Source organism: Solea solea, chromosome 16, assembly GCF_958295425.1.
Source record: "Solea solea chromosome 16, fSolSol10.1, whole genome shotgun sequence".
Taxonomy (NCBI): Eukaryota; Metazoa; Chordata; class Actinopteri; order Pleuronectiformes; family Soleidae; genus Solea; species Solea solea.
Window position 1 is genome coordinate 20,773,971 of NC_081149.1, and position 10,495 is coordinate 20,784,465.

The window sequence follows — 10,495 nt, forward strand, 5'->3', positions numbered from 1 at the left end:
CCACTACTACTCACTCACACAAGGAAACCTAACTGTGTTGTGACAATACTTTATTCATGTACATATCCAAAACAAAGACATGGCTGTAAAATTATTAGGACTACAGGCAGATTGGAACAGGGGCAGAATGATGATATATGCTAAAGCAAAGAAATAACTACACAGCCAGTTAGTGTCCATATCTGTGAAGAGAGCAAGAGAGAGAGAATGTTGTCAATACAAATGTTAATCAAAAAAAACAAAAAAACTGACATGTGACATACCACACTTCATCCACAGATATTTAACAAGAGCCATACAGCTGCACTACACATTCAAGGATGACACAATTTTAAATCAATGGTTCTTACTTCTGAAACTCCCACTCCCTGTTGTCCAGAGGGCACACCTGTCTGGTTTTCAGCCAGCGAGAAATACAGTGGAAATGGAAGGCGTGCTGGAAATGGAAAGATATACAGATGAGGACACATGATTATACCATTTATATATTTGTTTTACTTTTCAGACTAATCTTTGCAATAATACCCCCTTAAAAATAAGTTGTACAGGATTTGCATACATGTTGTACTAAGATGTAATTATAATAGCTGCCAGAATTTAACGGACTTCTGATAAGATCAGAGGAAGTCGACTTCTCTTATAATATACAATACTGGTCAAACTCACTGGATTGGATATCAGCAAAGGAAAATGAAAAATCCTGTACAATTTAATCTCTGGAACCAGAATAACTGTTGGTAAGCCAAAACCGCTTATTAGGTTCCTTTATAAACTTTCATTTTCATGGAAGATTCTCAAGAGTGTGATGTCGGTACCAGACAAAACACTGATATCAAGACATCCCTCGTTGGAGACAGGTTAGGAAACTTACATTGCAGACACCCCAGGCCACAGTGCACTCTTCAGAAGTGGCAGAAGCCTGGTTGGCCTGGCATTCTATACCTAAAGAGGGGAAGGAGACGTATGTTAAGCACCACAAAACTGCCACACACGTGTCACGGATGTTTGGAGTGTGACAAGTAGAGCTGCAACTAACGATTATTTTCATAATCGATTAATCTGTTGATATTTTTCTCGATTAATCGTTTGGTCCATAAAATATCAGAAAACCTTAAAAAAATGTTGACCGGTGTTCTTCAAACCTGGAAATGATGATGTTCTCAAATGTCTTGTTTTGTCCACAAACCAAAGTGATTAACTTTTAATGATTTCTTAGTTATCCAGAGCAAAGAAATGAAGAAAATATTCACATTTAAGAGGCTTAAACAATCAGGAAAAAATCGATCATATCAAAATAGTTGTCGATTAATTTAGTAATCGATTAATAATCGATTCATTGATTAATTGTTCCAGCTCTAGTGACATCATGTTTTCGCAGTTTTACATTCTTTAAATGAGTCAGGGGAGCCAATGTTAAAGTGAACTCACAGAGATCCATGATGTGGTTTCGACAGATAGCACAGTTATCTACGACAATGTCCCACGCCCACAGAGCCACGGCATTCCACTAGAGAGAAACAACGACAACAATTAATTTCAAACATCAGATAAAAAAAAAAATCAGATAAAACTTTAAAATGATTCTGAACTAAATCCTTTACAATAGAAATTACACTCAGGGCTGGTAGTGTGACTACCGTGGACCAGCACTAGTAGTGCCAGAGAACTGTACCTTAATGTTTTGACATGGATGTTGCAGATGTGAAGTGAAAACGAAACATTACACATGCATATAAATAAATATATAAAGTATTTATCTAGATATTTTTGATGTGTTGTCACGGCTTATTTCTACCTCCTTAAACGTCCACCATAAACTGTGGACTTGCCCTTAAATGTAAAGCTATATAACCGTAATAAGATCTGTACCTTTGTGAAAGCACAGTGAAAGTAAAAAAAAGGTTGAACATAAACTGAATATAAATATTACTGTTTGTATTTATTAGGAAATAAACAGCTTAAGCCTCTATTGGACGGACAATGTCGGCAAATGCATTTCAGCTAAGCTAATCTAATTCGTAAGGAGCTTTAGTGTAAATACGACAACGGTAAATGAGGATTTACGTTAACCTTGCCGTGAGCGGTCTATATGTTAAATTCCCCGATGTCCGTCACATCGTCTTGTTGTCCAAAAAGGCTATCTACCCCAAAAGGAGAAGTGCTAATTCATGCCCTGTTTGATTCAAGCTAACAGCTAACGACGTTAGCCTCGAATCCGTGGTGTGTTAGCAAGAACATGCTAACGGCAGGTAGCTTGTTATTGGCGGTCAGTTGCCACTGCAGACAGGGTTTAAACAATATAAGGGACACGGTGCCTTACCTTCTTCACTTCGAATCGTTTCTTGCTTGTTCCGCTATTTGTACCGCTCGGTGTATCCACATCCATCGCTGCTGCCATTATGAACGTTAAAGTTGAATGCGACGAACAGAAATAACCCGGAAGAAACTTGCTGATTTCCGTTGGCGTATTAGCTCATTAGTTACGGGCTGTGGCGATGGATGTATCGTAAGTATTAACTGCGATGTATTGTCAATATGTAGATGTTTATTATGGAGATGGCGTGCTAATTAATCGATTTAAACAACTACGTATTTTATTGCCTTTGATCTCACGATGACTGATGAAAACACAAAAGAATATTTCAGGTTCCACCGAGATTTGAACTCGGATCGCTGGATTCAGAGTCCAGAGTGCTAACCATTACACCATGGAACCAGTTACTGTCATTGGTGTACATGTACTGATATAAAGTCAGCCGTGGTGGTATTTCAATGTGCCTGTCATGTTAGTTGGGGAAAAAACCCCACAAACGGGGCATATTTCCTACCATACCAAATAAACTTCTATATCCACACAGTTGTAGTCAAAACTGTTTTAATTAGGACAAAAGTAATAACAAACAGTAATCAGCAACATTATGACCAAGTTTAACAATATCAATTATTTTATAATATTCACTTTTCATGGTGCCTTCTTGTTTTTTGCCACCTTTTTAGCCACAGTTTTCCTCCGAGCTTGTTTCTTGGTCGGGTTGTGTGGTTTAGTTTTGGACTTTGCAGGTTTAGCTTTGGCTCCCACCACAGCCTTTGAGAGAATGGTTTTGTGGATCTTCACTTTTGTAGGTTTGAGGTCCACAATGACCTCCTGCTGTGGATGAGTGCTGCTCTCTGGACATGACGCAAAGATCTGGACTTCCCAGACCTTCTGGCCCTTGAGGTCAGGAGGGAGACCACACGTGGCAGTTACCTCCAAACTCGCTTTCTCCATCCACCTGATACCCAGACACAAAGAGACAGAGAAAGCCAGGCTGTTATCTTGTTTTATTGTGCATAAATAATCTTCAAGACTGTTGGGAAAACCATTTCAGGTGACTACCTCATGAATCGTTGCAAAGCTGTAATCAAAGCGAAAGATGGCTACTTTGAAGAATCTACAATATAAAACATTTTTTGTTTACTACATAATTCCATGTGTCCCCTACTACACACACACATATATACATATATATATATATATATACACACATATATATATATATATTACTAAATATAAACATATTCACACAAGAATGGGTAATAATAATGGTTTGTAGTCATAATGGTTCAGGTTCATTAATTTCAATATACGCATATATATATATATAACTTACAATATCCTCGTCATTGATAGGTGCTGTAATGTATTATATGAGTAACTCATTGGATAAGGTGGCAACTGTATTTATCCATAGTTTTAGGAAGAGCCTAAAAAACGTTACTACTGGCGATAAATGTCCTTTGAATGATGAGCGGATCCTTTACTTCTTTCTACTGTTGTGGCGACCTTTCTTGGTCAAATGACGCACAATCCTTTATTTCATTCTGCACTGACCTGCGTAGGGGCAGCAGAGCACAGTCACACTGCAGGGGGTTGTCCTGCAGGTCGACTACCTCCAGGCCCGTGAGGAGGTTCAGCTCAGGAAGTGTCTCCAGCTGGTTCCCTCTCAGGGTGAGAGCTCTCAGCTCAGCACCCAGACCTGCCAGAGCGTCTCTGGACATCTGGAGGGAAGAAAAATACAAAGAGCTGAACGTCATTGCCCTGCTTCTTCAGCTGCAAGCATGGCTGTGTCATCCATGTCATAACTAATATTTAAACAACACTGTGTATATCTTAAGAACAGATTGCGTTCATGCATGGTCAGGAATGTGGCCACATGTCCCCAAACCACCTCTGATTACGGATTTTGTGATCGGATCTGAGGATGCACTCAATACTAATTTCATATTCATAATCTTTTTTTCAAAAAAGCCTTATAGTTGTTATACCTCTGTTAGAACTTCTAAACTTAAGTGTATACAGCACTAATGCAGGGCCAACCGGGTACAAACAACATTCATGCGGTCAAACTGCTGAAAGACCAGTAGAATTAAATTCTAAAACTTTTCGTGGGCCCCTCTTTGTGTTTTTGGCCGTCACATTTTAGCAGCACAATGTTGCTGCTGCCTCCATCTGTTTTGAAATAGAACAAAACACTTCCTGTGTACAGTGCAGGAATGTCACTGGGCAACATGAGCTCCAAACAGCACTATAGTGAGAAAGTCGTGTGGCACTGACTCATTTGACGATGGTTTGAATGTAATGGACCGTTTTTAATATTTAAGAGTTATGCTCTACAGTTTTCAGGGTGAAAACACTGTCCCAATACGAATGTTTTTCTTCAGGTTAGGTTTCCTTCAAATATTGGCTCCAATAATTAAATAAATAATTATGATATAATGGATTAAATAAAACTAAAGAAGTAAAATAAAAGTATTCAGAATATGATACACAGTAGGAGGAAGAATGCAGGAAACAGTACAAACATGATGTACAAGAAACATGGGACATCTCTTGTACCTTCTCCATGCCCACATGATCCATGTAAAGCCTCTTCAGACACTGGGATACAGGCTGGAATGCTTTCGGTCCCACCCAGCGAATGGAATTGTGAGACAGGTTGAGCTCCTCCAGATTAGGGACATTGGACAGTGCGTGGGTTGGCACTTCTGTCAGTTGATTTGAATCCAGGTGAAGAGTACCAAGGTAAGCAGACTCCAAAGCTCCATTGGCAATAGCAGTCAGAGAGTTATTAGTTAAGTACAGTTCCCTCAGTTTAGGGGTTACTGATGACAGCAAACCAGCGGGTTCTAGTTTAGACAAGGCATTTCGTTCCAGGTGTAACACAAACAGACTTGACAGAGGTGCCAGAGCTGCCAGAGAAACACAAAGAGACACAAAATATCTGTGTTTAGGCTCTAGTATTTGTAACTTCTAATACTTTAATTTACACTAAGCCAGACTAGCTTTGACAGCCCACTGACCTGACCCCCCAGGTAGCTGAGTCAGCCGATTCCCCTCAAGATGAAGGTAGGTAAGGTTGGGGGTTCCAGCAAAGGCTCCAGGGTCCAATGAAGTAAGGTCATTGTCCGAAAGATACAAATAAAATAGCTGTTTCATCCCCCGGAAGGCGCCACTTTCAATTTCGTGGATTTTGCAGAGCTCTAGGTGAAGGGAAACCACTTGATTGGAGCCTGGGAAGCTGTTGGTAGGAAGGTAGTGGAAATGGTTGCTGCGGAGGTCAAGGAGCTGCGTCTTGGCGGGGAAGCCTCGTGGGACTTTAGTGTGACCCTGCCCCTCACATGTGGCATGCTGGGCTTCAATCTGAGCAGCGTGAAATACAAATTAAACACAATAACAACTTGTCTTTCTTGAATTTATAAACAGTGTTGAACAATAAATATTCCATTGAAGTAGATCTGATTGAGACTATTAACCCCTCAGGAAAATGCTACATTCATCCTTCTACCTAAGCTTCACTAAGAAGACTATGTCTGTGGCTACACACTGGACCTTCAAAACTTGAATACATTTTTAGCCAATGCTGCATTTTCAAATAACACAACCTTGCACTCACATCACAGTCACAGTTAACTGGACACTTGACTTTCTGCTTGGGCTTGGCAGTAGGAACAGAGCCTCCTGTGCTCTCACTGTCCTCCTCTAACTCGTCCACCAGTGTTTCTCCTCTGCTGCGGCAGCGCAGATTCACAGGAGCCACTGCTTGCAGCAGCTCGTCCGACAGGTGAGGAGGTCCAGCACAGGCTCCCAGCAGCTTCACATGCCCAGCACTTGCCCACTGCTTCAGGGGCCTCATGTAGCAGCTACAGTAGATAGGGTTGCCTGTAAAGAAATGATGATCAGGAGGAGGTATTAAAGCTACATTCAAACAATTGTCACATGAGCCTATGGGCTTCACATGACTCTGTCTGTGTTTCTTGATATGTATAGCTGTGTGACATATTGATTTATGTGTTGTCACAAATAACAGAGGAGAATAGCAACTACACTAGTAAAGTGAGGTGGAAGCAAAATTTAGGCTAAGGAATTATCCTGGGTTCTCTGAGACACGAGTGAGGTGAAACAAATGTTAAAAGAGAACTTTACATTCAGGAATTAACTTCAGTTCCCTTGAAACACGAGTAGCAGTGTTTTGGCCACAGAAGTTACACACTGGAGCTTTAAAGAGTGGTTGTACCAGTCAGATTCAGGCTGGCCAGCTCCTTGGGGCCCCTGAGTGGCTCCAAGTAACGGAGCTGATTGTGGCTGAGGTCCAAGTGGGAGAGGAGAGGAGCGCCAGACAAAGCCTGGTCCGACAGGTCCTGAAGAGACATGTGGTCCAGGTAGAGGTGTGTTAGCTTTGCCATGGAGACAGATTCTTCCCCGAGGTAGGCCATGGGGTTGTAGCTCATGTCTAGACGTGTGACCTCACTGGGTCTAAACAGAGAGATGAGAATAAAGTGAACATCTGAATGACACGTACAGGATTTGGAAAACATGACTGTGTTTGTGTTAACTCTTTCTTAACAACAACATATTAGCTGTACTTAAGCTTTGTTTTGGCAAACAGCAAAACACTGGGGCTTTTGTTTCATTTTTGGCTGTCCGTAATATCAAAGTTGCAAGTATAGTGCTCATAAAGGGTTCACATGGACATTTGATTTGTGCCCTTTGAAGTGAAATTATTTGAAGTGAATTATAACTGAATAGCCATTTTAATCCATGTATGTGATGGATACAACTACATTTTAGGGTTCATTTATTCAAAAAATACTATGTATGGTGTTTTTTTTTTGTTTTTTTTTAAATCTTGATATAATGATGGCGTGTGCAGACTTGAACACCTGCAGTAAGCAAGCAGAGTAAGCCAGCTGAATTACCTGGTCTTATATAACTGAGGTGCAAAGAGAAATACAGCTGATTTTAAAGCAACAGGGAGAAGCGAATGCTTGATTTCACAAAGAAATACAGTTTCAGAGCCTCAGCGCTCCTAATAAAAGCCAGGCTGGCTTGACACTTAGGATGCGTTTATGACAGTAAAGTTAAATGTGAATAAAAATTGTAAAAAAAAAAGAAATGCGTTCTTAAAAATAAGGGACAAAAAACAATCCAATGTTTTGCAATATGCCCAGGAAATTATGTTTTGAACTGTACACAAAACGTTCCTGTCGATATAGAGTGTAAATTATTTAGTTAATTGTTCCATTCAGATTTCAGGGTTGTTTGTTTATGCAACAAAGATAATGAAATATATTTCAAAAGTTTCTACGGTTCTTTCATCATTTATCATAAGTATATCTTGGTAGGGGTCCTTCATTTTTATTGAAATTGAAAAAATGATGGGTCCCTTAAGTAAAAGGTTGTGAACCACTGCTTCAGACTGACCTACCTGGTCATGGTCTGAGTGGGGAAGAACTGCAGCTCATTGTGGTCCAGGCTGAGGCGGCTGAGAGTGAACACGCCAGCGAACGCCTCAGCAGCCAAGTTGTTCAGGGAGTTGTGGCTCAGACGAAGCCACTTGATGTTGTGCAGGCCCTAAAAAAGAAGTCAGACCATAGTGTGATCATGTGACTGTACCTAAGGATTATTATCCATTATGTGTCAGCAGTAGCTTTCTGAATTTACACAATTGTCTGTGTTTGTGTTGATAAAATAACCATGAGCCTGACTACCTGGAAGGCCATATTGGGGATGTAAACCAGCTGGTTGTGGGTGAGTGCCAGCATGTTGAGAGAGCCCAGCTGTGTGAAGGCACCAGGCTGGATCTCCTCTATACGGTTATGGTCCAAGTGCAGCTCCTTCAGGGAGGAGAGGCCATCAAAGGACTCCTGCAACACAGAGAGAAAGACAAAATAAGAGACACTCTTATGATGGTTTAAAATGGTTTGGGGTGCAGTTACTTCAGTGTTTTCTCCTTTCACCTGATAGAGGATGTCAATTTTGTTGTAGGCCAGATTTAGGGAGACGACGCGGCTCAGTGTCCGGAAAGCTCCCTCTTTCACCTTGATGATATTACAGCGCTGCAGGTTGAGGTGGGTGAGGTAGGGGGTGAGTACAAACGCTCCTCTTGGCAGCATCTGCAGGTTGTTGTTCCTCAGGTCCAGCTTTAGTGTAATCTGTGAGGGCGACGGATGGACAATATATCTGAAACAGAGGCATAGCTTTCTAATAATGGTATACATTACATTCACGCAGCTCCTAAGCAGAATAAACTGCATGTAAGAGGTACAGTGTGCGAAATGTAGCCACATTCAAAGGTGAAGCTGTATGTTGCAGATGAATATACCATACATTTAAAAGGTAAGCTGGCCAGGAGTGTGTCCATACTTTGGAGGGCACAAAAACTATTAAACCAGAAGGCACTATACTTGTTGTATTGCGCACTAGTCTCTCCATACCTGCAATACTGTACAGAGGTTTGGGGACACACTTACAAAACCACTACTTATCCCGTGTTTATACTCCCTTGAGAATTCTACACTATGCCTGTTACAGAGAACATACAAATCAACTATTTATCAAATCTAAAATACTCAAATGATATGACTTAATAAAATACCGCACAGTGCAGATGATGTACAGGGTTGCCAACAAAAGCCTCCCTCACAATCTACAGATATTATTCCTGACCAGAGAGGAAGGTCACAATCTAAGAGGGATGATGAACATGACGTTCAGGCAGAGAAGGGTAAGAACTACATTAAAATCCTTTACCGTATCGGTCACGGGTGTCAGACAGTGGAATAATCTGGATGAGGAGATGAAAAAATCTGCAAAACGGAGTGTATTTAAAAAGAAGTATGTAGAGATGACTATTAATCGATACAGAATGACCCAGGAGGAAAGTATGACAAAGGTCAGAGACAGAAATCTGTAGACACCGTGTGGAGACGGCAGTGGAAGCAAATGTAACCAAACAAAAACAAGAAGCGAATGTACCCAAACAACAGCTGACATTGATAAGCACAAATGTCAACACATGAGAAGTATTTAGCTGCCCCTGTGAATCGAGTCACTACGGAGAATCAATTGATCCAAGATGGAACTGCTAAGCTGGTCACTGAATGCGATCGACAGTGTTCTCAACAAGAAGTGCAGGTTCTGGTGAACCTAGTTGCCCAGATAGGACCTTCATGGCTGGCTACATTCAGGACGGATGGGATAAGTGGAAAGTGAATGCACCATTAGAATAGGTACAACTGTTGTTGTACTGTGTGCAGTGATAATGAAGAACTCTTACCATCCTACCTCAGACCACTGTGTGAAGTAAAAGAGAAGTCACTACACTTCCCAGGTGAGTTTCTTACCTCATCTACAGTTGGGGGAACCACCGTCAGGTTCTTGCCAATGCAGGTGACGGTGAGTTTAGTGCCGTCACAGCTGCACAGCCTGGGACATTTCCCCGCCTCAGTGGGCAACGTTTGCGCTAAAATCAGCATTAAGAGCGCAGCAGAGCAGAAGTTCATCTGTGCCAGAAAAACATGAATTAGATCTTTAAATATAACAATGCTGCTGTGATCACTTCACAACAGAAGTAAATGCACAGTTCAAACTGATGACAGCTAAAATCTAACTTCTTAAACACTTAGTGTGAGCATTACTTATTATTTAACAAAGTTTTTTTGCTACAACCATTCTTTCACATGAGATGGAATAGGGAAATATTAATTTTAATATTTAAAAAAAAAATGAAAAAGGTGAAGGCAAAACAAAACAAACATCAAACAACAAAATGACATCTATAACTTAATTACTCAAGTATGTTCCAAGCCACAGGTTCATATAAACCTACATAAAAACGCAAACATCTTACCTTTGAGCAGAAAGACAGCATCCGTTTGGTTGATAACAGGTTTTAAAGTTGAATTAAAAGTGAACCTGCTGGTTTTTGCCTCAGTGACCTGCCTTTAACTGTGCTCACGTCCAGAACGGAGTTCTAGTGATGCAAAAAACCAAACAAGGGTTTGAAAAATTCTTTCACTCTGACCCCTGATCCTTGTGCCCCCTCAGTGCAAATTAACACCTTGGCGTCACAATTTGGGTCCAGTTAGAGGAGCTGAAACTCTGTGGGCAAACGACTGTAGTGCACTTCAACACCCAGACAAAACCTCTCCAAATCCTTCCATTTAATTTAAAAAG

At 40.9% G+C, this 10,495-nt stretch overlaps 2 protein-coding genes and 1 non-coding gene across 3 annotated transcripts; all 3 read right to left on the minus strand.

Moving 5' to 3' along the window:
• Positions 1 to 35: 35 nt before the first annotated feature.
• rbx1 (ring-box 1, E3 ubiquitin protein ligase) lies at positions 36 to 2,481 on the minus strand. Its single transcript, XM_058653475.1, has 5 exons — positions 2,321 to 2,481; positions 1,429 to 1,507; positions 872 to 942; positions 351 to 436; positions 36 to 182 (listed from the first exon to the last, which is right to left on the minus strand). The coding sequence occupies exons 1-5, from the start codon at positions 2,396 to 2,398 to the stop codon at positions 170 to 172; spliced, it is 327 nt and encodes a 108-aa protein (XP_058509458.1). The 5' UTR covers positions 2,399 to 2,481; the 3' UTR covers positions 36 to 169.
• A 163-nt stretch (positions 2,482 to 2,644) lies between these two features.
• On the minus strand, positions 2,645 to 2,716 carry trnaq-cug (transfer RNA glutamine (anticodon CUG)). Its single transcript has one exon. It is a non-coding gene; the product is annotated as a tRNA-Gln (tRNA).
• A 169-nt stretch (positions 2,717 to 2,885) lies between these two features.
• Positions 2,886 to 10,385, minus strand: chadla (chondroadherin-like a). The gene is made up of 11 exons (XM_058653385.1): positions 10,170 to 10,385; positions 9,664 to 9,822; positions 8,278 to 8,472; positions 8,029 to 8,184; positions 7,746 to 7,891; positions 6,555 to 6,793; positions 5,934 to 6,199; positions 5,341 to 5,680; positions 4,877 to 5,229; positions 3,872 to 4,038; positions 2,886 to 3,272 (listed from the first exon to the last, which is right to left on the minus strand). Exons 1-11 carry the CDS (start codon positions 10,188 to 10,190, stop codon positions 2,963 to 2,965), a joined length of 2,352 nt encoding a protein of 783 aa, XP_058509368.1. The 5' UTR covers positions 10,191 to 10,385; the 3' UTR covers positions 2,886 to 2,962.
• Positions 10,386 to 10,495: the final 110 nt, after the last annotated feature.